The sequence below is a fragment of the Melospiza melodia genome, chromosome 5 (genome assembly GCF_035770615.1).
Source record: "Melospiza melodia melodia isolate bMelMel2 chromosome 5, bMelMel2.pri, whole genome shotgun sequence".
NCBI lineage: Eukaryota > Metazoa > Chordata > Aves > Passeriformes > Passerellidae > Melospiza > Melospiza melodia.
Window position 1 is genome coordinate 3,879,294 of NC_086198.1, and position 27,873 is coordinate 3,907,166.

General features: G+C 44.7%; 1 protein-coding gene across 1 annotated transcript in view; it reads left to right on the forward strand.

Annotated features, from left to right (window-relative positions):
* The first annotated feature begins 8,344 nt into the window (after window positions 1-8,344).
* Window positions 8,345-27,873, forward strand: part of ENPP6 (ectonucleotide pyrophosphatase/phosphodiesterase 6) — a 30,996-nt gene continuing 11,467 nt past the window's right edge. Inside the window, exons 1-3 of the mRNA XM_063156105.1 lie at window positions 8,345-8,615; window positions 18,574-18,753; window positions 24,836-24,947. Of these exons, the coding sequence (XP_063012175.1) occupies window positions 8,360-8,615; window positions 18,574-18,753; window positions 24,836-24,947 (548 nt within the window). The 5' untranslated portion in view covers window positions 8,345-8,359. The remainder of the gene's footprint in view (window positions 8,616-18,573; window positions 18,754-24,835; window positions 24,948-27,873) is intronic.

Here is a 27,873-nt window from a genome sequence, read left to right on the forward strand (position 1 = left end):
GTGTAACACAGCAGGACGAGCGGGATCCCCTTGGCTGGAGGCGGAGAGGTCTCTCCACACACAGGAGATGGCCCCTGGAGTCATTTACAAAAGAAGGAGAAAAGGAAAGGGGGGGGATCTTTAGGTTTTCAGTTTCTCCAGACAGCATGACCTGTTGCTTTCTAGAAATGGTGATATTGATTGAAAACATATTAACTTCAGGATGTCCATACAAAGAGAAAAGCATTTTTACATAGCACTAAACAGGAGCCTCCACATTGGGCGCATATTTCAGGGAAGAGAAAGGTATGATTTCACTCAAGTCTATGATAAGGGCCTTGACAGAGAGCAGAAGAATGTCAAATGACAGACTGTCTTCACTACTGGAATTGAAAGATGTGATTACAAATCTCAGTACTGTGGAGAAGTGGAGTAACACAAAGCCACAAAGTCAAGGTAACAGAAATAGGATGCAGATGTGGCATAGTGAATTCAGAGCAGAATAAACACCCCATCTGCAACATCCAGATCCCGCTGAAATCCTGCTGAAGTCTGCTTGGACTTGCAGTGAGACATAATGAGGACAGAAGTCAAGGGAATTTGTCTCAGAGAGAGACTTCTGAGTACTCAGATGGAAAAATCAGATCAGATACCCCAGGACTGAGGGCCGTTCCAGCTCCTGTCCTCAGATCAAAGATTCCACTGAGACCACCTCCAGCTATAAGTAATATATTAGGATTTCCCAACCTGAGCCCACAGCTGGTGAGAGAACGTAAAGCTGATCCTGATGCCCAGATATGACCCTGCCTTCCTGGAGGGAAGGACGTCATCCATGGTGCTTGGGCAGGGATGGGACTTTGCCTGTAAGGAATCTGATGCAGATAAGGCTTTGCTTGAGAAGTTGTAGCCTGTTGATGGAGAAACACCCAAAGCTGGGAAACAGATATCATTAGACTATTTCTTTACCCAGAGTAGTGATTGAGTTGTAAAACAGCTGTCTCTTCTCTTGGGAGCAAACTCAGCACTCAGCAACATGAGAACCAGACACTCGTAGTTTCTGAACAATGGACAAAAATAGAGACTTTAATTTGTGTCCTCCAGGTAAGGATTTCAACCTCCAGCAGAGCCTTACTACTGAATAAGATACAGCAATGAAAAGCCAGGACTGGTGAGATCAAAAACAGGAAAGCCAAGATGGACAATTTGCAGTGGCACACCAAAAAAGTGAGGGCAGCTGTAGGCAGCAAACTCCCTGCAGCACAGGGCATGCTTGCTGCAGGCAGCCTGTCAGAGACCAGCCTTTGGCACCTCATTATAAATATCCTCAGGTTAGCTTAAATAACTACTGCCAGAATAAAGGCCTGTTTTTTTGTTAGATCATGATGCAAGCCCAGCTCCCTCAGTTCTTAAACACTAATGTCAAAAGTTAAAGCTGAACTCCCTGTAACCTCTGGGCTATAAAGGATGCCAAATGCCAAATATTTTTTGAGTTTTAAAATGACATTTTATGTTAGACCTGGATAGTTTACTTTGTAGATATACTAAGTTCAAGCCAATGTTTTAAGTCTCTTTGTGCTCCGTGTAGAAATCTAGCAGAAAGATCAAACATAGAAATTTTTTTTGTTCTTGGAAAGTGGGCACTGGAATACTTATTTGCCAGATATTTCAACATTTCAAATTACCCCTCATTTAATGGGAAAATCTGAAACTCAAATACTTCGCTGAATAGGTCTACATTTGACTAGCACTAGATGGCTGTAAGATTGTGCAAGGTTGTTGGATTTAATCTCATACTTTCATCTTTTGAGGCTGATGCTCCAGCAAGAGCATAAACTGGCAGGAACTGCTGTGGAAGGCACTGGTGGACGTGCAGAATACCCTGTTGTTTTCTTGGAGGAGCCACTGGCATGTGAATGGATGTGTTGAGTTTGAGTTCTAGGAACATGTTAGTGTCACTGCACAGCAGGATTAGTGACACCTACTTTATTTGGCTGATCATAGGTTTGTATTTTTATACTAAATAAACAAAATAATCTTGATCTACCTGCTTAGCTTGCCAAGTTTTCACCCCCACTCACACCATTACATGTTGACACCAGTTTCTAGAACAGCAGTAACCTTCACCACAGTCCCCCCTGTATGAGAAATGACCATACAGCATAGATGAAGTAAAATATACAGTATACAGGTGCTTAGGAGTGACTATCTGGTTTTGCTGTCTAGCAAAACCAGACTTCTCTGATTTCAACAGAGAAATGCATTGCACAAGATGAGATAAAACCTCCTGGTTTTGTCTCCTGTTACAGAACACCAATGTTCAGACAAGCACAGTCTTGGGCTAATTAAGCAGTAATGTTGCAGAGATGTGAGTTAGAAATGTTGGGGAAATAGTGGTGGCGGAGATGGGTTGATATCCAAGCAAAACTCAAATTCTTTGGAAGGGTTGAAGACTAGTTTCAGTCCAAGAAAATGAGTGCCCTTGAGCTGGACAGTGCTGTGCTCAGGCTGCCACATCACAGACTGAGGGAGGAGGTGATTTTGTGTCACATGCAGCCATCTGGTGGTGCAGGCTTCCCAGGGCTTTTTGACCTGAGCTCCTACACACCTTTCAGTGACAGAGGTTCCCTGTGTAGTGAGTTTAAGCCCACTGGTGAACTGTTTATTTCTCTTAATTATCTTCATGACCACTAGGTAGTAATTCATAACCCTCTGTGGCTCTGCAGGGTTCAGGTCAAAACTGTTATTCCAGCCCACGCTGGCTGTATGAAACATGCTTTTCCTTGGGGGCCTCTTTTGGGAGCTCCTTTGAAGTGATATTTGCATCCTCTCCTTCCCACCTCAGGTGTGCAGAAGGGCAGCCTCTCCTGCTGGGCAGCACCTGGCTGATGTAGGGGCTGGCAGCAGGCAGCACCGACGGGGTTCAGTCCTGTTGGAGACACATCCCCGCTGCTGCTGGCCCCAGAGCCCTTCTCTTCTCTTCTCTTCTTGGCTATGACTGTGCACTGCAGCAGTTCAGATATCTGTGTAGAGTGGGCAAGAGTGAGCTGCAGTTAGTGCCCAAGAGAAATCATTTAGAGAAGGTGCTCTTGGAGCTCTGGGTAGTGATCATACAACACTGGGTTAAGAGAGGTGCTAAGCAAAACACTTGAAAGGTTCTCCCAGTGATTAAATACTCCTGTTCACCCTCTGTAAGAACACAAAGTTCTAGGATGGCTGGAGTGTGTGCTGATTGTGTTTACCAGCCCTGGGTGCCCTTTTTTCCTGTGAATCTGTCCCACCTAAGCTTTTAGCAGTCAGTGTTTCCAGGCAAAAGGCCTTGCACACCCGAGCAGGGCTATGGTGCCAAGAGCCACCCTCTTTGTTCATTCTAGTTACACTTAATGAAAGCACAGCCTGTTTCCCAAGGACACCATTGTCAGGGAGCATGCACAGAGCAGTGCTGACAATGATGTACCAAGCCCATGCAGCTCCTTGCAAGGAAACTGAGAGCCATTGAGGGTGCTCCACTAATTCATTAAATTTCTTCATGCCCAAGAAGGAGATCATCTTCAGCTAGGGAAGTTATTGATATGACCTGTGACTGTTGTAGTGAAAGACAGAGTAAGAGATTTGGAGAGGAGTTCTCTAAATGTCACAATTGCCTGAATTGAGGCACTTCAAAGAACATTAAACAGCCCCTGGCTGTCAGTCAGGGTGGTCACTGTCCTACTTTGATGTACTCCTTATTCAGCACATTAATGTTTTCAGTAAGGAAAGTCTCATACCAGATAGTTAGGTCAGAGGAAAAACTTTGCCTCAAGAAATAGGGAAAGATCCCTGCTTTTCTCCAGGAAAACTGGAGTTTCTGGCTTTGAAATGCTCTGTAGCTAACAAGTGTGTGACTTTATCATATATACCTGTACATGACTGACAGCAAGAGCAAACCACTTATGTCTTGAATTCCTCGTGGACGAACTACTGCATACCACAAGATCACAGAAATAACTGACTTGACATAAAGTATCATCCAGGAGGAGCTGAAGGGACAGCAGATGCCTTGCCTAATGCACACCTCCACGCAGAAGCGTTTGTGAGAAGGCACAGGGCAGGAGAGCAAAGAAAGGGATACTAAAGCCCTGCAGCCCAAGATCTCTACCAAGGTAAGCCCTTCTGACAGCTCAGAAGCTGATACTGCCAGAGGTTTTCTGTGGAAGGCAGCAGTGGGCCTACTACCACCTGTGACTATTTTATCTTGGGCTTGGTGGGCAGAAGAGGAAGAAGTACCTTAGACTAGCAGGATCAAAACTTCAGACTGGCACAAACCCTCTTCTTCAAAGAAAAGCAAGCAGCTCAAGGCTTATATGTCTGGAAATGGCCTGCATTCTTCTCTAATGACAGAAAAGAAACAACCAAACTAGTCAGGCTGTATTGGCCAAAGTGTTCAACTACTACTGTGTGTGAAGGAGAACAGGAACTGAAAAGGAACTTCAAGCTGTCAATGAGTCATGTTATGGTTTCTCTTCTTTCTTTCAGAAGAGAAAGAAGGACAAGTTTTCCTCTTAGATTTTCTAGTTCATTGGGGAAAAGGGAAATTATGTTTTATTTTAGCAGCTGTTGTTCTTGCATGTGCTCTTGGACCTAAGAGCATGGATAGAGTTGCACTGCCAGGAAGGCTGGTGTATCTGACAAGGCAGATTGAGTTATTGGTGTCAGCCCAAAGAATTTTCTTTCATTTCTATTGTTATGTTTGTGATTTCTGTAGGACTAGAGAAAAAAAATTATAGATTCAAGGACACTGGAGGCAGTTTCTGCCAAGAGGATTTCTTGAACAATCTAAGTGGCTGAGGATCTCTTCTCAAATAAGTTTGGATCAATGGGCTATCTCCTCATGTTCAATTTGGGTTGAGGGATTTTCTTTCCTTTATGCATGCTTCTTCCTAAACCCTGTCTAACAGCTAACTAGTGAGGACTGTTTTCCCTAGACACTAGCTCAGGCTCTGTTAGCTTTTGTAAGAGCATTTGTATCAAAATATTGTTGTGCTGGAGTCTCCACGGCCATCTGGGGCTTTGTGCAGACAGGGTGCTTACAAATGAATGTGAACCAAAGCAAATCAACATTGCTTGGCATGAATGAAATGTATTGCTAGGATCTGTCTCTGCCAAGCTAGAGACTGTTTGGCTCCAGTCCCACTCTTCAGGGGGATTGTCTGTCAAAACACAAGTTGGTATTATACAGCATCACGGTTACATGGCTCACTAGTCCTTTAACCCCTCTCAGGACTTACTCTTATTTGTTGAGTGGAAACCTGTAAATTCCAATTCTAAAGGCAGACTTTGAGCTCTGGTACCTTGCTCCAATTGTTGCTCATGCCACTGTCAGCTCAGACAGAGCTTTCTCTTAAGGGGCTGTTAAATAAAAGATTGCAACCCTTTTGAAAGGAAGGCATTATTTCATAATGCCTTACAAGGTTAAGAAGACATATATTTTGTACCATCTCATGATAGAAGCCTGCCTTCTTGGTCTAACCACCTCAAAAACCTGGTCATCCTTTCAAGGGGAGAGTCCATCTCAGACACTTTACTGTCTCCTTTATTATCCCATTCCTTCATGGGCAGCAGCTGCTGTTGTTGCTGAGCCCTGCTGCTAAGCCCAGAGGCCACACATCAGAGGCCAAGCCAAGACATCAATGTGAATGACCTCGTGGCTCTGCCAAGAGGTGCATAATAATATTTCCCTTCCCATTTCTGGACATGTTTCTGAGTTCACAATAAATTACCACAGTGGCTTGGCCAAGACATGACACTACAGGTGGCTCCGAGCCCATAACATCCAGATTTTGCTATAGTGAAAATCCACAGTGAGCACTAGTAGAAGTGCTGTATCCGAACACAAGTTCTGCAGGGCTACCTCCCATCCTGGAAGCCCAGCCAGGGGCAGCAGAAGAAGGATGTGCACATTCCCCTCAGGAGGTGGATGGAGTGGCAGATCCTTGGCTGAGACCCCGTGGGGTCTGGAGCTGGCTGAGAAGAGCGGTGACTCTCCATAGGTGTGCCAGGCAGCGCGTGCCATCCCTCAGGCCGGCAGCTGCCCAGAGCAGTGCCCAGGCTGTCACGTCTCCAGCAGCAGCCTGGTGCAGCTGCAGCTCGTCCCTGGGGGCAGGGCAGGGGCAGCCTTGCACAGGCTGGGACGCTGGCCGAGCACGGCCCAACCGCGCGGTCACGCAGCCTCGCGCCTTTCCCTCGCACACAGGACTGGTGTGTGCTCCTTAGCATGCCCGTGTCTGCTCAGGGGACCAGGCCTTTAATCACCCCAGGGGACCACGGTCCAGATTGCCCTCTCATGGACAGGAAGCTTTATGGATGGCCCCAGGGCTTAGCTGTCTCTGACACAAGGTGTGGCACAGCTGTGTGACCCCAGGTTGATTTTTGCTGAGGAAACTGCTGCTGCACTGTGAGAAAATAAATTAGCTACAGCCAAGCAAGATAAAAAAGTCAAAACATAGAAATAAAGCTGTCAAGATGATGATAGCTAGCAATGCAAGGCTTCCAAAGTAAATGTTATGCGAAGAGGGATAAAGCCCCGAATGGCTAGGTCCCTATGTTGCTTTAAAGATTCCTGAGCTGGAGCTTAGAAATGCCCCAAGTTCTTGCCTCAGGTTTAACTGATGTGAGGGTATCTCCCAAGTGCTGGACTCCAAGATGGGAATGGAAAAAGGGGCACATGAAAAAAAAAGGGGGAAAAAAGTCACTGGGCATATGACACAGAGGGAAACATCGACAAAGAGCGCATTTAGTCTGCTGATGGGGAGGAAGCGTGAGGAATTCTACTGAAAAGGTGAACAAAAGCACCGGTAGCTGAAAGGCCTGTGCAGTTCTGCTGGGCTGCACTCATACTCCATCTTCTTCCACCTCCTACAGAAAGTTCCAGCACCCCTTCCCTGACAGGGCATCTTTTTTCTGGAGCTGGAAGCCCTGTGGGAGGAAGGCATGAACAGAACATCCCCAGCCATGTCCTGGGAGCAGTGACCTGCAGGCAGCAGCTTTGGCTCATGGGCACCAGCACCCAGTAGAACATTGTGCAAAAGGCAGGCCAGGACATGAGGAGGGTTTGCAAGGGGCTAAATAAGTGTTTGGGGCAAACGGGGCTGACAGCTGTCTTGCTGAGCATGCACCAGCCCAGTATTTGGCAAGAGGTAACTAGATGTGCTGGATGTGCAACGGGGAGATTTGTAAGGAGCAAGGAGAAGTTCAGATGTCCACATTGGGGTGGTGGCCAGCTATTGCAACCTTCCCCCGTGGAAACATCTGCAAAGGGCATTTCCCACAGTTAGACAATGCTATGAAATTCTTTTATTTGGGAAAAAGAAATAAAGTAAAGAAAGTAAAGTGTAGTTATGGTGTACAACAGGTGCTGGCATTGCATTAGAGGTATAGTTAGGTTTTTGTGAAGGAGAGGGACCTGGTGGTGACTCGTGACTAAAATGTGAGCACTTTTTCATTTTTAATATGAAATTAGGCACTATCCAGCACTGAATATCTAAATAATTTCAACGGCCAGAAAATACATGTATCAATTATAGCTGAAGCAAGATTTTTCTGCTAGTACATCAGGAGCAGGGCAGCACAGAGGAAACCGAGAGGACAGGGACCTTTGCAGGGAGTTGCATTCAGGTAGAGGAGAGCCTGCTCAGCTGGAGCTCTGCGATACCCTCATGCCATCAACTCAGCACACCCAGCTGGGAGATGCTTTGCCTTAATCCCGCTCTGAGTTCTATCAGAAGCCACAGCCGGAGAGAAGCAAAGGAAAGCCGGCGTTCGCGCTGCTGGCGATGTGAGGCTGTGTTCCAAAGGCTGCAGCCCCTCTCTGCGAGCCCCCGGCTCGGCTCGGCGCGGGGCTGGGCGGTGAGCGGGCTGCGCTCCGTGCCGTGCCGTGCCGTGCCGTGCCGTGCCGTGCCGTGCCGTGCCGAGTTCGTGCCGTGCCGTGCCCAGCCGTGCCGTGCCGTGCCGAGTTCGTGCCGTGCCGTGCCGAGCCGTGCCGGGCCGTGCCGTGCCGAGCCGTGCCGTGCCGTGCCGTGCCGGCGGTGGGAGCGCGCCGGGCCCCTCGTGGCCGGGGCTGGCGGGCAGCGTGCCCGCACCGCCTCGGGAGCGTCTGCGGAGCGTCCGGAGAGGCTCCGGTTACTTTTATGCTGGGTGTTCCCCATCGACGCGAAGCATTTTTTTTTCCTGCAGCTGGGCAGGACCAAGCTCTTCCCTCAGCTCGAGGTTAATTAATCATCTGCCTGCAATTAACCAGTGACCTCCCACGCCCGGCGGGCAGCGCTGCAGCTTTAAGGCGGGCGCTGGAGCGGAGGGGCAGCAGCGGCGGGGCCGGCCCGGAGCCGCTCGGATCCCGCAGAGTGCCATGGAGAGCCGCAGCCTCCTCGCCGCCCTCCTGGCCGCTGCCCTCGCCGCCCTCCTGCCGCTTCCCGCCGCCTCCTCGGGCCACCGCAAGCTCCTGGTGTTCCTGCTCGACGGCTTTCGCTTCGACTACATTGATGACAGCGAGCTGGAGGGTCTGCCGGGCTTTCGGGACATTGTGAACATGGGGGTGAAGGTGGATTACATGACCCCAGACTTCCCCAGCCTCTCTTACCCGAATTACTACACACTGATGACGGGTGAGTACCTGTATCTCTGCGCTGGGATGCTCCTCAGAGCTGCCGGCTCCCTGTGCCAAGGTGGAAGGCGGCTCCCGGTGCCTTTTTCTTCCAAAGAAGATATAAAAATAACCCAAGTCGTGCTTTTAGCTGAGAGTTTAAAAGCACTGTGGCATTACCGCCTAGAATTGTTTCTCTGAAATGTGTTCCAAATTTGGAAATGCTACCTGGCACTAATTAAGTTCCCTTTTGCTCATCCAAGGTGTAGCTGGGTCTCAAACTGCTGCCACCTCAGCTCACCTGGAGCAAACGCCAGGGGGGCTACTGCATATATATATGTCTAGAGAACATAGAAACAACTGGGACTGCATGGGAAATGAATGCAGAGACTGCTCAGGGGCTTTAATAAAAGTGCATGTGAGCTGAGTGTGGCTGCGCTAAGAACTTATTTTCAGTCAGCAGGTCTGTTTTGGCAAGTTCAGCATTAAATTTCTTTTTAAACTTTGTAGATTTTTCTGTTTTCTTAACTTTGCTGCAAGTCCTCATATCTGTGATAATTCAAAATAGCCAAATGGAAAAACAGTCAGGATTTTTGCTTTTCCTCCCCTGCAGTTTCTCAGAATGTCCAGGGGAGGCTTTCAGAAAATTGAGAGGGCAGTCATAGTTTTCATTATGCTGATTTTCTTTTAATCTTACGTGGAACACACATGATTACAGGGACACTAGGAAGGTGCAGAGAGTAGACCTGGGCTAATTCCTTCAGAGACAGACACCAAGAAAGCAAAAGTGGAATAATAAAACAACAGAACCCAACAGGTTTGGTTTTGTTTTGTTTGTTGTTTTTGTTTTTTGGTTTGTTTTTTTTTTTTTTTTTCTGGAGTTTCTGCTTGGATTTTTCTCTGGAGTTAATAAATAAGCAGGAGTTTCCAACCAATGAGGAGGTGTAAGAAAATCTATCCTCTCCTAAGATATTTGGCATCTTCCGCTATTCTTGGAACAATGCAGTGCCCAGTGATTCACATACTGCTTGCTGGGAAAGCAAATAGATGCCATTGTAAGACAAAAATCTGACATCAGTTGTGCCCAGCTTGTTTTGAAACTGCTTAACTCCTTCTTCCCTCTCTCTCAAGAGAAGCCCTTTTCTCTTGCTCATCTCTGATCAGAGAAGAGTATAAAACCATCACAGGGTTGGGTTTGATTCTTTTTCATTATTTGGTGCAAATAATGAATGCAGAATAAATGTTGTGAGAGAAAACAGAGGTGTTCCACTCCAGGCCATGTTCTTTAGGTGTACATAGGCATACCGACCTAACACTTCACAGGTGCAAAAAGAAATTTGGATGGAACTGTTAAAGATAGAAGAAAAGTGAGTGACATTTCACTCCTAACCACATTTAGTCATCACTCCTATTAAGTATATATATATAAAATGAAGTCTATTAATATCAGCCTTTTGAAGAGTTTTGAAAACCTCCTACTTTGTACTTAGAAGAATTTTGTTTTCCGAGATGAAACACCACTACTGGATTTTTAATATTTTTAGTAGAGTCCTGCACCTCAGTCTGAAGCAGTAAGATAGTCTGTGAGATAAAACTCACTCTTATTGCAAGTCTCCCAGACTTTATGATAGAGATATCAATGCAAATAAAACTTAATTGGAAATAGCAATTTACCTCCCTAACACATGAGTCACAGCAGTATTAAGTAGGTCAGGAACCAATTGAGGACTAAGTTTAGGTGAGGAACATTGCCCAGAGGAAGATCCAAGTCTGCCCTTTGGCCCTTGGGGTGTTAGTTACCCCCATGACTGTGTCTTGGTACGACAGCAGGGTAACCCCCATAGCTGCACTGTTCTTACCCTTTGGGGCCATGGTGCCATTTCCACTGAGATTTTATGGGAAGGTGGGGTTGGGAGTGCCGAGCACATGGCAGGTGTAGTGCTAAGCTGTGTTCAGGCTACATACATTATACAGGTTTAAGAGAAAATTCAGCGTGGCAGGGGGACACAAGCATCATGCCACAGTGACCTGCTTAGGGAATGGCAAGCTACTCTTTCCCTGGTGCTGCTGCATGGGCATGGGGAGGCTTCATCACATCTCACCAGCCATGCAGTCCCTCTGCTGCAGGCAGACACAACTGTAACTGCTTTTATTTCTGTTTGTGGCTAGGATGTTTGGGAGGTAAATGCTGCCATAATTTCTTCTGAGAAATCAGGAACGAATTATTCTTCGTGTCTTGTCCTACACTGCTGCTTCAGGAGCTGCTAAGAAAGTCACATTTTAACTTCCAATACATTGTATTTTTCTTCATAGTATATTGGAGTCTTTCAAATCAGTTTAAGAGATTGCACATTCCCACCCCTGGCTTGTTCATGATATCCCACTTTGGGTTTTCTGTTTGTTTTTTGTTTTGATCAATACTCCTGCCCCTTCTTTCTCTGCTCATTCACAAGGCCTTATGGCTCCATGTCCATTCAGGAGCACTCATGGCTGCCAGGTCTTGGATAACATGTTCATACAAGTGTAGTTTGTGTGTATCTGATTTGTCTCTGCTCATTCTTGTGAGCAAGGCCTTTCCTTTCTGCCTACTGCCTTCCACCCCACATCCATGCAACCTTCAGGACTCCTGAGCACTTGAGTTGTTACCAAATGGGAGAAGTTCTGCCTCGTTTCTGTGGCTTTGGAGGAGGACAGCGAACTCTGCCCCTCAGATACCATCACTGTTGGAGCTGGTCAGTCTCCTCAGACACGAACTCAACTCCTCCTCCTGCCCAGACCTGCAGGCAGAGGTTGTGGAGATCAGCAGCATTGGCCCCAGCACTTCTCAGTGTCGATGCCAAGCAGACAAAACCATAACTGTTGACCAGAAGCCACATATCTAAAAGCAACTAACTTATGCTGATGAGAACCCCACCCCTTTCTGCTGAGGGCAGTTGCTGGGTGAAGTCCTGACATAGCAGGACAAGCAGGGTCCAGCCTGGTGAAATTTTGGAAGGAAACATGGGAGGGACATGTCTTGCTAGTGGTCACGCAGTGCTGCAGGGCTATGGCAGAGCTCTTCCATGTGTCCTTCTGCTGCTATTAATCTGTGAGAAGATACTTGCTGGAACGTCCCCAAGACACACAGAAAGCCCCAGCCCAGAGGTCTTTTCCTTTCCTACCCCAACTACGAGAAAGAAAACCAGAGCATAGAAAAATGTAAAATCACTAAGTAACTCAGAGTTTGGGATGAAGCTCCAGTTTTCCTGCAAGCCAGAGCATGGCATCAGGACCTACTATTTGCTTGAAGAAGCCTCAAACAAATATCCAAATTAGGGCTGGTGCAAAGGCATCTTACTGACAAGCAACCAGAGAAGCTGTTTTGTTCCAAAAACCTGGTACTGTGCAAGGTAGCTCAAGGATATGCTGGCTTAAAATCCAACTCTTTGAAAAGCAGTCTCCTCTGGCAACTTCCAGCATGCCGTGTTTCTTAGTATTGGCTTCTACTGTGGCAGAAAGACTCATTTTTAGGTGGTTGGGCTGCTTTCTGAGCTGCTGAACTGAATCCTGCCTGGTGTGCTGGCTCTCCATGGTGCAGTTGCAATATTGTTGACCTGAAAAACATGAAATGGAGAATTAGGTAGAAGGAGATGTTGCAGCTGTGACAGAGCTTTTGCAGGACTCTGTGGGCTTGGCAAGGGAGGTACTAAGTCCAAATATGTCTATTGGAAAAGGCTCCCTTAATCATACCATGTGCTGTTTGTTTTGGAAAGGCAGGAATTAAGTCCACAAACCATCTTGGGTTGTTATCCTGTGGGGAGTTTTTAATTTTTCCCTTTCCCTGCCGTGGCCTGGCTCTGCAGGGAGCTCTCATGCCAAGTCCAGTGGAAAGTCTGAGATCTCCCCTGTAAGCACTGCAAGGCAGGAGTTACTGCTCCAGAGCACTTCTGCCACATCTGTCAAGAAAAGCTGCTCGTGCTCTGGTTGGTCTCCCTTACCTGACAACCTGCAGGTGTTGGAGGGGTGATGAGGAACTCCCTGCAGCCCAGCTCTCCTGAAGTCTCCCCCAGCTGAGAACACTCAGGGGCACCTCACATTTCCAGCCAGCTTAAACATGAACAGAGAGTATCACGTCTGAGATAGAAATCCAGAAAGGATTTCTTTTCCAAGATCATAACTAGAAATGAAGTCTTTCTGGCATGTCTTCCATGTGGATGTGCCAGCTGCTGGTCAGCTGTGCAGCCCCACATCCAAGAGTCATATTTCACTTGGCCTCCATGGGAAGCAAAGGGAGCCCCTGATTGCAGAGATGGGTGGGGAACTGCTTGGAGAGGAGCCAGCAAGGAGCCTCCATGTGCCTCTTTGGACAGGACCTGATCTTAAATAAGTGGCAGAGGGGCTGTGAGGTCCCCTGAGGCTTGAGGGGTGGAGGAAAAGGTGGACCAGAGAACATTTCAGTCTCCTGCACCCAGAGTGAGGGCTGTGGCCCTTTGCAGGGATGTGTCATCACTGTCACATAGTGATGACACATTTGGGTGTTGTCTAAAATACAGGGGTGGTTTGAGGTGTTTTCTCAGCCACTGCAGCTCATCCCTACACATGCCATGACCTCTTCCTCTGCATAGCAGTAGGGAATGGGGTGACATGGCAGAGCTCCCACGGATAGGTGACATCAAGGTCCACTCTCCCAGACTGAAGATTTCACCCATCTTCCATTATTTCAACAATCTTCCCTTCACTCCTCACTCTTGATGTTGGCAGGCTTAACTGCTGAGGGGCTTTGGTGGATGATGCCAAAGTCTAACAAACAGTCTACATCTGTTCTCCCCTGAGCACAGCAACTCCACATACACTGCACCCCATTTATTCCATGTTTTCTGGGAGAAAATACGCTGTGGGCTCCCAGCCCTGGAATCCCCTGCAGTCTGGCTGATGTGCACACATACTCATGTATTTACTGCTTACTGTGAGAGGTTTCCTGATTAAAAGCACAACAGCTCCAGGCTCCTTCCACCCAGTACCTGAAGGAAGCCCAGCCTGGTGATGGCTCTAGTGGATGCCTCTTTTCTGCTGCACAGGTAATGGCATCCTGACTCCAGCCTGGTCCAGAAAAGGATGCTGACAATTTCTGTTCAGCAGTTAAGCAAATTCTATGTAAGCAATACCATGTTTTCTGAGGAATAAAAAAATGGAAGGATAGGAGTACAACAGGGAAGTTTGTTACATACACATGAACTAAAACTATCTCTACTTCACGAGCTAGAAGCTTAGAAAAAATCCAGAAGGACACAAAGTGCATGATGAGTGAAAAGGGAAAATTACTTTTTCTTTTTGGTCCTCTCAAACATCTACAGATGCCAGCAGCAGCAGAGAATTAAAAGATTCTGTTTGTGACATAAAGCTCTGAAATCAAGTCTCCTCTTGGATTCAGTAGCTTTCCATTTCTAAAATTCTGTGTTGGGAAGCAAAAGAGCATGAGCTGTGGTAATACTGTTAAGTGGCAGAGAAAGGTACTGTCCCAGCAAGAGCAGGCTGGAAAAGTTAGTGGGAACCAGGAGGACTTTTTTTCCACATTTTTCCTCTCACTTTGTTTACTCACCACCTGCAGAAAAGCTGCAATGCCCAGCATCAAGATTTTTCTCTTTCTCAGACAAAATATTGCAAAAATCTGTGTTTGCTTCTACCAGTTAAAAAATTGGAAACACTCCTAAAATGTAGAACAGAAAGTTTTTTCTAACCCAAGTTCAAGTAGCAACAATGCTACAAATTAAAATACAGAGCTTTTTTTCTCCTCATTAGCTACAATCTCACAGCTCACAACTAGTGTACCTACTGCCAGCTGTTAGCCAAGTAGACATTCACATATCAAGGTATTTCTTAGCCCAGAGCTGAAGTCCCTACCAGAGGCTCATACTCTGCCCAATAATGCAGGCAGCAGCTTTGCCCATTGTTCTGCCCCGTGCTTGGAACCTCAGAGCCCTCTAGTCACACCCAGCTCTGGGGTTCAGGGCTCCCAGAGTGCTCCCTGAGCCCACCACAGTTCAGAAGAACAATCAACAGCTCGCAGTCCTGGCTCTCCAGGGACACAAGAACTGACTTCCCACACAGGAAAGCATCTGCAAAGCCTCAGCTGGATGATTTATTAGCAATTTTTGTACATCTCAGCCCTGGCCCCATGATGAAAGCATTAAATTAAGAGTTTCAAGGTCTTACTAAATGAATTCCCTTTAAGGAAAAAAATAATGATGTGTGTAGCTGAGATTTTTCCTGTGCTTTTTGATGTGATCCTACTTGAATTGCAAAGTCTTGCCTGACACAGGCTAAGGTGTTCATGCTTTGGCTTTGTCTGATATTAGAGGTCATAAAAATTTGGAGAGACTTTGCCAGCAAACTCCTTTGGAACATGAATTGCCCATGCACATCTTGCAAGTACTGTTTTTGCTTGGGGGTCTGCAGATGGCAGGGCCACTTTGCCCAGGCCAGCATTCCCCTGAGACTTCTCATGAGCTCTGGCCTTCTCCGGGCTCCTCAGGGTTTAGCACAAGGGTTTTGTTTTTACCCTGTGGTCTTTCTTGTCAAAGCAGAGCAGGTGAGACCCATCAGGGGAACCGCAGAGCAGTGCATATATCAAAGCTCAGTTCCTGGGGACACCAACTGCTATATCTGCTCCAGAACAGGAATATGGTGCTGGTGACTTTTAAGTCCTGCTTTCTTCATCCTTATAGGAGGCAGCATGAGCAGAGCATTTCCCAAGGCAAGTCATCCAGCTGTTTGCATGGAGGAATTTAACTCTTCCCCAGACTGCATGGCTCTGTGGCAGCCTTGCAGTGCTTGCATCTGCCCCCCTGACTCTTGCCACTTTCCAGAGAGTGGGGACATGATGGTGGGAGATGAGGGGAAAGGTCTCACCATAGCAGCAAGGCACATACAAAATATTGCATAGTACATTTAGCTAAATGCAGGTACTGGTCCTCGCCATCAGATTGTGGTACCTTTGCTGCACTGGCTAAGAGACACACTGTGGATTCTCTGGTAAATCTGCTTTGCTCAGTGCAGAGATGGCAGATGGCCCAGGAGTGCACATGCTGGTTTCTGGATCTCACACACAGCCAGGGCAGCGTGCACAGCCCTCAGTGTGACTGTGCTGCTGCTGTGGGTGGCCCAGCGGCTGTGTGTTCTGCTGGCTTTTTAAATTTCATCTTTGTTTTGCAGAGATTCATTTGAATGCTGACAAAAGTGCCTGGAGACACGGGAATGTGCTTTAGACAAATGCTGTATGAAGTGTAGTGTCCAAGTAAGCTGGAGCATGCAGACTTGCAAATGCTTTTGCTGGCTCTCCTCCAGAAGGATACAGAAGTTATCATATTCTTGGGAACTATACCCTCTTTGTTTTCCTCTGTAGCTTGAGGAAGGAGTAATTTTTACTACAATTACAGTGAGTTTAAATAGTGACATCTGTATGCTAAAATTGCTTGCTGCCCCGTTTCTATTTTTGAAACTCTTAAGATAAGAGTTTGATTACTGAGGAAAGCTATAGTAATGGAAGAAGTAATAAATTCTGAATGTTATGGTGACTCTCTAACACCATGTTGCTATTTTGATAATGATTAAGGAAGTACATCAAAGGTAATTTTCTTAGGCTGGAGAAAACAAGTGAAAATGGGATATAAAGAAAAAGAGTTGGACAGGTGACCCAAAAGAAACTTGAGAAATGGCCTAAATTCTGTGTACAAGTATCCTGGAGGGAGGGGGCAGGGGCAGAAATTCCAGTTATTCCAGGGCTTTTCAATCTAGTGAGCAAGGCTCAGAATAGCCATGGTTAACGATTAACCAAGGTCAAAAATAAAATTAGACATCAGGCATACTTTTGAACATTGTTAATTGATGACAAATATTGGGAGGAGAAACCAAAGAGGTTAATTGCTTGATTACTGATGTCTTCCAAGGAGGTCCTGGGTCTTTCTGAGACACAGGCCAAAGGTAAGCAGGCATGAATGGCATTAAATGGTCGTGTCTTTGATGTGTTTCTCACCTGATCTTCTATTCTGACCCTGTCAGCCAGGGATGTCTGCAATGAAAACTGATGCCTTACAGTCTTCTAGGTCTCTTTTTCAACAGTAAAAGAAAGGATTTGGAGTCCATAGAAAATTGAACTAATCTAATGTGGAGAACAGAACACTGTCCTCTGTATTAGTTCAAACAGTTAATTAAATTTCCCAACAACACTACAAAGAACAATCTCCAATCTCTTCCTTTAAAACAGCAGATCCTAAGTCCTGTAGGATCAGTAGCAGTTAGAGCTCATTAGCTCTATATGAAGACTACACTACACACCACAGATCCCTAATATGTAGGTTTCACACTGATAGACCTTCAGCACTGACCTGTAAGTTTCCCAGGCTGGCACAAATTGCCTGCTGCAGTTTATCAGGTTGATAGATGCTTAGGAATACATGGAATTCAAGAAGCTGAGGTTGTCCTGTAAATTGTACAGCTGTGCTTTTGATGCACTCTAGAGACTTCCCTTCTCTCTCTTTTGAGACTTACAGAAAAGAGAAAACTTGGCAGCCTGAGGAGAACAGATCACTGCCCATCCAATCCACCAGATCTCCTATGTTAAACCTGTTTGGGTTAGTATGATAAGGATTGACTGCCACAAACTGGGACCACTTTTTATTTCCTCTGGGAAGGAGGAAATGTTCTGCATAATTGAAATACTTTTTAGTAGGGAAGGAGAGTTCAAAATCCATTTCAAGATCACATGCTCCCAAAGCATACAGAGTCCTCTGCATGAAATGACATCTTTTCAGAACAAGAATACCAAGGTTATTTCAGTTCTGATCACCATGCTCAGGCTCAAAATAATCAAAGCCTGTTATCTGAATCCCTGCAATAACATGACTCACCAGCTAATGAGGACAGTGTCTATCACATGCTTCAGTCATTGCTTTTTAAGATATGTAAATAAGGAACTTCCAGTACAACTTATTCTTCATCATTTCTTTTCCCATTTATGTTAATTCATCTTCAGAATAATTATTAAAATATAGCATCTTCTCTTCTGAAAGTTACAAGAAGTCAAGAAGTAGACGATCTCTCTCAGTTATGATATACTAGTTTCTTGTAATATGAAGTAGCCCAAGGGCCCCTCAGTACAGTAAGAAGCCTGAACATGTCTGATGAAGTTATTGCTGTGCCCACAAGCAAGAACAAATGATCATTGCAAGAAAAAAAAAAAGAAAAATGAACAATAATAGAGAATAACAGTAACATATAAATGTTTTTGCCTGTTTGCAGAAAAACAGTGTGCCCTATGGATCAAAGAAGGAGAAATACAAATTTCTCGATCTTTGTTCTACGTTTCTAGATTGTGCTCTTATCACCTTGTGTTCACAGCTTGCTTCCCTCAACAGGTTGTGAGTGCTGATGGGTTCCTTAAAATGGCCTCAGCCTTGGCAGCTGTTGGGTGTGTGGAAGGAGCCAGGTGTCAGCCAAGCACGTGGCACCCAGTTTGTGTGTTGGGCTGGGTTTGAAATGTTGAGCAGGACACGGGGTGCAAGGTTTGTTTTTTCTGGCCTCAGCTGTTTAAAATTTGGTTGCCTGAAGCTGAGAAAAGGCTGTGATCTTTCTCTGCCAATAACTGAGAGTGTCTGCACCTCCAGATACCCAAATGCCTATCTTAGGGTGGCATGAATTGCTTTCTAGACATTACTCTTCTTATCTGTTGATTGTGAAGGGAACACAGGGGGCTGACAAACTTTAGCAACTCATTTTTGGGTGTCTGAACTGGGGGATTTAGTAATCAAACTGGAGCACCACAGTGGAAGGTAAGAGTCAGGGAGATTTCATGAATGGTTGCAAGGTAAGAGATCCTGGAATTCAAGACAGGGCTTTTCAGCTGATTTGCTGGATGATCCAGTAGTAGCAGTGGTGGTGATGCCAGCAACCTTCTACTGAAGAACACCAGTCTGATTGTGCTGCTTTTGTCCCCACTCTCAAAGGTCGCCACTGCGAGGTCCATCAGATGACTGGAAACTACATGTGGGACCAGAAGGCAAATGTATCGTTTGATATTGGTGTGAATAAAGAAAGCCTGCTGCCTCTCTGGTGGAATGGATCAGAGCCTCTGTGGGTCACTATGATGAAAGCTAAAAAGAACGTTTCCATGTACTACTGGCCAGGTTAGTATGTGAAAAATTCCTACAATGCACTTTGACACCTGAGCACTCCATATGCTGTCAGAATGGCTCTCTAATACAGTTCTGAAATACAGATAGGAAGTTTTTGTGCTTTACTAACCAGGCATAGAAATGAATTAGCTTTTTTTCAGTCATGATAATTTGCATATTGCTTAGAAAGGAGAAAACTGAAGTTCAGTAGAGGCAGCTTTCCACTAAATGCTAGCTTCGGGAGGGTGCTGGCTTGAAGAGCATCCCCTCCTCCATCAACTGCTTTTTCCTCTTGTCCACCTGTAACTTCTGCTATGCTCAATGGTTGCTCCCTGGTTCACGGTCCAATCAAAGTTAAACAATAACCACCCTCCCCCAATGCTTCTTTGGTTTTAATCTGGAAATTAGTAGCTGAGAGCTGAAGATTATCTGCTCTGTGAGAACAAGAAAATCCAGCTGAAAGCAAAGCATCCTTGTCTTCTGGTCCTCCTTCATTGTTAATTCATCTGTGGTCCCAGTTGGTCTGAGTCTGGGCCATTCATTTGGAGGGACTGGCCTTTCTGTTCCTCATTTGTTAGATACTGGACCACTGGAATGACTAGAGACGTGCAATAATGAGTCCTTTTTATCAAACAGAAGTATTGTGTCCCCTTAGACTACACGTTTAGGGACTCACATGGAAATAGGTGTTCCAGCTGAGCAACCAGAGCAAATCCCTTGCAAAGCACCCAGATTCTCAACATTTTTACCTTCTAACTGCTCCGTAGCCTAAGCAGTCTGCAGACACCCTCAATGTGCAAGTGCAGGCAGGAGGACCAGAGAGCTGTTGGCAGAGCTGTGCTGAGCACAGCCAGTGCCAGCAGGGCAGTGCCAGCTGACTCATGCCATGGGCTCCTGGCCAGCTCGTCCCTGCTTCCCAATGCAGAGTGTGTGCCTGGCCACAGCCTTCCCATGCAATGTGGCTAAGGGTGTCCTGGCAAAAAGCCCATGATCCTAAGGAATGGGAAGAAAGAGTGAACCAAGATGAAAAACAGTGAAAAGCCATCCAGAGTGTTTCTACAGTACTGAAGAGCAAAAAGATCTGAGGGTGACAATATTGCTTTATGGACTCAGAGGCAGTCAAAGAGTTTACATCAGCCCTGAAAAAAGGCTGCCTCCCACTGAAGATGTCTCAAGTGATCTAACAGCAAGGCAAATAGTAGGATATAGAAATTATACAAGAATGTATGAATTCTTCTAAAAATTTATAAAAATATCTCTTTCTGTAGACTATTCATTTTTAACTACTATTGTAATTGCTCTCAATAGGTATGTACTGAATAGATGTAACAGCCTACAGAGAGCTGCTGAAATCCAAAAAACCAGTATCACTTTCCATTAAATGCCTTTGGACTTCACCCAGCTTCTTCATGTTGCCCTTTGAGCAGTGTTTCCCAGGGAAACAGGGAAATATATATGTATCCCTGTATATATATGTATGCTTTTCACTCTACCTGCAATTTCTAGCTGAAAATTGCAAGGAACAAGAGAAACGCCATTCCCCCAGTGCTTACACTCCCAAGTGTATGCACTGAAGTCTCTTATGACACAGAGGGGGAATTTTTGCATGGATCTGGCATTTTAGCTGTGGACTGTGACATGTAAGTCTGCCTATCCTTAATTATTTATCTGTGATGGTTAACCTTTGGCAAAGCCATCAGCGCTTCAGTTCAGCAAAAGTATGAAGCACATGTTTATTTTCAGGCTACTCGTGGTCTCAAAGGACACATTGGCCATACAGGGTCAGAGACAGGAAGCAGAGTGAAATATGGAACTGCTGAACTGAAATACAGGGCTGTTGGGCTGCAGCAGGACTCCAGGTATAGCTGGGGTGAACAGAACTCTCTTCAAATGCAACAGCATTTGTTACGTTTTCCCTATATGAATTTTTTCCCAAGCATTTTCTTGTTCCATAGCAAGGACAAAATCCTTTCTAAAAATTCTACATCTATCATTTTAAAGCTTAAATTCTTAACAAGCCATTTGAATGGGGAGCGATACCAAACAAAATGAAAATAAAACCCCAAGATTTAATAACCAAGGTGAGTAGAGGAAGGCATTTGTACTGCATATGATCTGCTATTAGTGATTAGCTTTCCAGCATGAATACACACTACTGCTTAGTAATGAATCTTGCAATTATGATAAAGATCCAAACAGAAAAGTTTGGGAAACTCTTAGTAGGAACTGCAATATGTAGCCAAATTCATTCCACTTTGTTCTGGAAGATGCTATTTTCTCTTTAGCTATCAATGAAGACAAACAACATCAATGAACCATAGCAGGGATGCATTGGAAACACCAGAGTGCTGATTCCCAAGATTAACTTTTACCAGTGTCATTTCCTCCTCAGAGCCAGTTCCAAGCTTTGCAAAGCCTAAACCCAAAATCTGCTGCTTCATTTTCTTCCCTGTGTTCCTCTCTCACGTGTAGTCACTGCCCAAAGAAATAAAATCCAGACCCCAGCACACAGGAACACAGAACACAGGAGAGCTCAGGGATGCAAACAATCACACAGCTTTATCTGTGAGCCTAACATAAACCCAGCAAAGACAACTCATGAGCAGAATGCACCTGAGATCTTGTGATTCTAGAAGCAGAGGAGCCAAACTATCACCATGCTGGGGGTCCCAAACACCCCTTCTGCCAGAACATAAGGCCTTGCCTTGTAGGGATGTTTTTCTCCTTTCTTCATGCTCTGTGTGGGGTGAAAGGAACAGCCTCACCCCCAGGTTGCCTGTGGGAAGCACTGCTGCTCCAGCAGGTGGAGAATGCCCAGAGGAGCGCAAGAGCATCCTGGTCAAAACCTTGGAGTGGTCCTTGCCTCAGCCCAGTAAGTGCCATCATCCCAGATGCTCAAGCTCCTTCATTTTCCAGCAGCCCATGCAACTACTTCAGCTGAAGTGCAGTGACAACTTCCCTAAACACTGAAATAAGAGACAGAGGGGGGAAGAAAAAAGACTCTAAAATCAACTTTTGCCATTTAAACATAATATTTACCAGACCATACAGCTAGTCTGGAAAGTTTTCAAAATCTTCTGTTATGACATGAAGTGTCCAACTGTTAAATAAATGTTTAGAAATGTAATTTAAAGCTGGCAGAGATTCTGGTTTCCATGTCAGACAGATAAAGAGGGGTTTATCACTCTGAAAGAAGTCCTTATTCCTGCTCCAGTAGTTCAGGTTTTAAAATAAAGGTTTAGCATCATACAAAACTGTGCAGAGGGATCTAGCATTACATCTTAGTAAATACAGCTTAACTATTTGTAGTTTAACCAAGAAAAACTTGGCATTCCCTTTGGCTGCCTCCAAATCTGTTTAAATTTTCTTTCCCATAATATCTAAAAGAAAAAACTTACCATCTGTCCTGGCCTCTTCCAAAACGAAATTTAAATATTAAAGGGTCTTCATAGCCACTATTTTGGACTTGTAACAAGCCTTAACATTAAAAACTCTAATTTAAGTTCTATTCATCATAGAGGCAAAAAAAATTTTAGAAAAGAAGCATACTTGAAGACCACTATTTCATGGCCAAAATGATTAAATGATTTCTAATTGTTGCCACCCTGTAGTCTTTTACGTCATGCTCATCACTTGACAACCTAGAAATAGCAAATATAACTCAGAAACTAAAATATCCCAGATCCCCAAGAGGTTAATGCTCCCAGTTAAAATTATCTCATGAGTAATTCTGAAGAAAGTTATTTGAGAAAATTACAATCTGATGTCAGTATCTGAAGGCAAAAAGAGGCAAAATGATCATATTAGTCACTGGCTACAAGCAGTTATCCAGCTGAAGTTAAACACAAGGTATTTCTAACGACTTTCCAAATGCATTCTTAACTTCTTGCCTGGTTTTGGAGACAATCTTGAGCCAGACTCAAGTATGAAATGAGAAATTGGCTCCAAAGTTCCAATTCAATCCTGAAATACTAGCAAGGCCTGCAGAGGACAATTGCATCACCTCTAGCGACTGAGGTAGCCGAAAGCCCTTGTTTTGCTGCTGGCAGCACCCAGGACACCCTACAAAAGGCTGGATCCCTGAGCCCTCAGGGAAGGGACTGCCTGGGTATGACTTCAGGCCATTCATGGAATACATTTTTCTGGTGATTTGGTTCAGTATCAGCTCCGACCCATCTCTGCTGCACAGTGTCATTTCCTGGGGACACTGTGTGCAGATGTAAAGGAGTTTTATTGCTGGGTGATCAAGAGACTCAGTTATTGTCACATAATCTGCTGGCTGCTTATCCAGGCTGCAGACAACTGTCATGGGGAATCATGGTGGAGAGATGAACACTGAGGTATTTTCATGCAGAAAGTGGAAGAGTAAATCCTATGTTTGGGGCAACAGGGGAAGAATGAAAAGTAGGCACCATCCCACAATTTTGATACAAATAAAAAATTAGATACAGCTTCAAGAGTAGGCAAATGTGTTTTTACAGGAAAATAAATCAGTTGACTACATTAGATGTTTATTATTGGAAATAATTAATTAATCATAACAGATGGGGTCCCTTGAAACACACAGAGCATATGAAGACCTGGGAGCTGCTACCACAGGTGAAGAGACTGAATCTGTCATGTGTGCTATGGCCCTTTCACTTTTGGAAAAGATAATTTCCATCTGACTTATCTGGCTTTCTGCAAATCAGTAAAGGTTTTTAAAAATTCCTAAGCTTAAACACATAAGTTTTTCTAATTCTTCATGATAGTCCTGAACTATCACATCAGAAGACTCCTAGCCATCTTGGCCTGCAAGTGGTGTGCTTTTCCCTGCATCCCAGCACTGCATCTGAGTGATGTGAGCCCCTGGGAGCTGAGATGCAAGGCTGACAGACTCTCTCTATTGAGTGTCCCAGTAAGCAAACCACTGTAAATCACCTCTGTTGGTAGCTCTGCTTGCTGTAAATCACCTCTGTTGGTAGCTCTGCTTGCTGTAAATCACCTCTGTTGGTAGCTCTGCTTGCTGTAAATCACCTCTGTTGGTAGCTCTGCTCCCTGTCTGTACTCACACCTCCTTCTCACACCCCAAGCAACAAGTCAACATATGACAGTCCTTAATGCATTTCACTTTCCTCCCAAAGGAGAAGCAGAGGGACCCAGATGTACAGATTCAGGTTTTGGCTTAGAGCTACCTTTTTGACCAGACTGTGTTGCTGTATGCAGAGGCCATTTTGCAAAAGGTGGGGTTTTTTTGGTTTTGATTCCTCCTTGTGGCCCTTGTTTTCTGATGTGTTTCTGAATACATCAGAAAATGCCTAACTGTGATGGGAGGACTCTGGGGTTCTGGAATGATGATTTGCATTAATCCAGTGTTTCTGGAAGCATACTTCTTTTAAATATTAATATTATCCAGCAGCATAGTAACTGGAGAGCAAAAGGGCAAAGAAACCTCACAAAAACATGTTTTTCTATGTTCAAGGCCATGTTCTCCTGTAGGATTTGTTGCCATAAATTTTTAGGCTACAAAACAGACTTTATTTTGCAAGAAAGGCTGCCAGTTACCAAGAGAGTTAATTGGTTTACACTGTTTTAATAAGACCTCCTGGGAAACAGATATAATAGTGGAGAGCCAGTATCACATCATAAAATACACTTTATAGAGGATATTGCACTTTATAGAGGATATTGCAATGTAAGATACAGTGTGTCTAACTGGAAAGTATTTGCTGAAGTTTCAGAGAACAATATCTAAATCTATTATGTTGGAAGCCTGGAAATGAGGCTATATGGCCACAGAAGTTAAAATATAAACAAGCTGGTGATTTAGGTGGAAATGGTCTGCCACGAGGGAATCGAGCATTTTATTGTGGGCAGCTCACACAGAGACCTTCCTTTTAGAGAGGGAAATAAAAGAGTGCAATGTACAGTTTGCTACAAGCACTTGTCAAACCAACCTCTCTCCCCATTTCCCTTGCCAACCACATGGTTTCCTGCAGGGAAGGCGTAAGGTAAGTACTGTCACAGGGAATTTACAGACCTGAACTTGGACACCAGGGTGTGAGGTCTGTGACCAAGGTGAAATAGCAGAGCTTACCACACTTTTTGCTCGTAGGTTGCGAGGTGGAAATCCTTGGAGTCAGACCAAGTTACTGCCGCGAGTACTTCAGCGTCCCATCAGACAGGAACTTCGCCGACGCCATCAGCGACGCCCTCGAGTCTCTGTGGTACGTCAGGAGACTTTTGCAGTGTGGGCTTTCCTCTCTCTGGGACAAATCTTTGGATGTACTATCAGGGAAATTTTCAGGATGAGCTTCCAGGTAGGAAGAGGAGGGCCAAGAGTGCTTTAGAGTATCATGATAGAAACAACGCCATAACAGAAATAGGGCCTTACACTAAGAGTGGAGGGAAAGATGTGCTCCTCTGTTTCGGTGTAGTCTGCAACAAGGAGGAGACATCCTGACTTAATTGCTTGTAACTTGCTGTTTCAAACAACTTCAGGATGAGCCTGTGCATGTCTACTCCTGCAAGAAAAAGCTTTGAAATGCTTGTATTTAGACAGGGGATTTGGAAATTCTGAAATTCAGCTCCAGTCACTTGTTTATGAGACTGATGGTCTGGATTTTTCTTCATTTTAGAACATCTCAAGCCAAATATTTTTGGACAGGGCATTTATTTTGTGCAAATATGGGAATAGAATAGAATAGAATAGAATAGAATAGAATAGAATAGAATAGAATAGAATAGAATAGAATAGAATAGAATAGAATAGAAATAGAAATAGAGTAGACTCCAATTGTTCTGTTGGAAGGGACTTAGAACAGCCATATAGTCCAACTGATGGGAATATATCTCTTAGACAACTCCTAGGAAAAATGTATGCTCCAGAACCACCTTTCAAGTTCCACCATCTCTCATCCAAACATTTACAAGAGACAATTCCACATAGGGTGTAAAATCAGGGAAGGTTGCACCATCACATGCTGCACCAATGCCTTACTTGGATTATAACTGAGCTCCTCCTTTTAAAGCCTTGTTGGTTCCATAATTAATCCAATCCTAGGAGACCCTTCTACTTCAATATTTGCAACTGCCATAGCAATTTAAATCCAAAAAGTTTTGTATTCAGGTTCTGAGTGTGGATTGTTCCTGAAATAAAGGCTCCAAGATTATGAGAGTGCTCTTGGGGAAGTTGCTCCCAGTTGCACACTGGGTCCTGCTGCACAAATGCTCACAAATAAGTGTTGTTTGCAGCATGGGCTTAGACAGAAGGTTTCTGAGACCATGTGAGAGGTTTTATCCTGAAATTATTTCGCTTAGATTTAAAGAAAGTTACCTGCATGTGACATGAGGAAGCCATATGTGTCATAGGAGGCTTTCTGGAGCTTTTGCAATGCTTTTAATTCAGTGAATAAAAAGGGAATGGAAGATGTAATACAGACATCAGCTCTGGCTTCTGGTAGAAACCCAGAATTAATGTAGAAAGATTTTTGGTCTGGTATCATTTTGGGATGGGTCAAGATATACTTGAAGCTTCTTGCCTGGTTTCTGTGAAGCACAGCGTGTAAGGGTGCTCAGTGCTGTTTTTCAGCTCTGTAATTGTGAACATAGTGAAAAATGAGGCACAAACTGCTAAAAGTACCAGCCCTTCAAGCTGTTATTTTTGGTAGCTGGAGAGTTTCAAAAGCTAATTCTGTCCAAGCCACAAGGCTGCCTGTTGCTGTCTGTGGTGGAAAAGGAAAGGGACACCACAGTGTTGGTGGAACAACTTGGAAGAGGTGAAAGCTGACGATTTCAAGAAAAGTGTAAATCCCTGCCACCAAGATGTCATAAATAACAGCTACAGTTTTCTGAAGTGCCCAAATCCCACAGATCTTCCCAGTGTAGCAGGAGTTCCTGTCACTGGTGTCTGTTTACACACCATCCCTGGTGAATTTCTTCCTGAGTTCTTTTCCTTTAAATCAAGTGCCCTGTATCCAACAAGGTGGGAAAGAGGAAAAAGTAATGCTCTCACATAAAACTAATAATCAGGTTTGGGTGTGAATACTGCAGGGACTTAAAGTAAGAAAGGAGGGTAGAGAATGAAAATATTTAAAATCTGGTAGGTTTTCCTTATTGTTTCTCTCATCCATCCTCTTTGTTTATTTCTTTAAGATTTAGAAGTTGTTCCATGCTGCTGTGCCAGCCCATAAGAAGTAAAGTCTCTGAAATGCTTTTCTTGTAGTCATATTCATTTAGGAGTATTTAGCATCTCCAGTAGAAGAGTCTTCAGCTTGTTATCTATATCTTTCACAAGTGCTTTTGACTTCTGGAGCTGTTCAAAGGCTGGCATATGCAGTGTCTTTCCTTTCCACACCCTAGGTAATTGGAAAAGCCCATTAGGCCGAGACTGTCCTTAGCTGTATGTGAGCAAACAGCCCGTGGCAAGGGCAGCCTGTTGCCTGGAGCAGTGCCTTGCTCAGCAGCCCTAATGGCAGGTATCAGTAGTTAAAGAACTGCACTTGGGCACCCACCATTAGCAAACCTTGCAGGGACTCCAGGGTGAGGTACCTAACTCATCAGGGAGCCACTGAGCTTCTCTTGCAACCACAGGAAATCATCCTTCAGCAATATTCTCCAGTCTTTTCAAACAGGTGCTTCAAGACCACTATTTGGACCAAGAATATTCAAAACAAAGTCAAGCATCTGTTTTTGGCAAGTGAAACTAAAACCTCCCTTGAATCTTTTCAACAACTGTAACTTATGGGCTGTTGTAATCCACCTATCTGCCTGGGGAGGTGTCTTGCAAAGTGTGCTGGTAGAATATAAAATACTTTTTGGTGTTGCCATCAATGCTGTCCAACTTTCTTCAGCATTCTTTTCTAAGTCATTTATTTGGAAAGTTACTGGTGATGGAAGAAGACAGGACTAACAGAATACTTCTGTCTAAAGACAGAATACTTCTCCCATGCAAGCCATGATAAGGGTTTTCTTAGAAAACTTAGAAAAACCCTTTTTTTCCATAGAAAACCAGGCAAAAATGGAAACAAAGTCAAGCCCCAGACATGCTGTACCAAATCCTGCGAACTCCTAAGCATGCTGCATTACTGGATCTTGTCTCATTGAAGTAATTAAATATTCTTCCTCACAGCACTGAGCCCTCATGGAGAAATC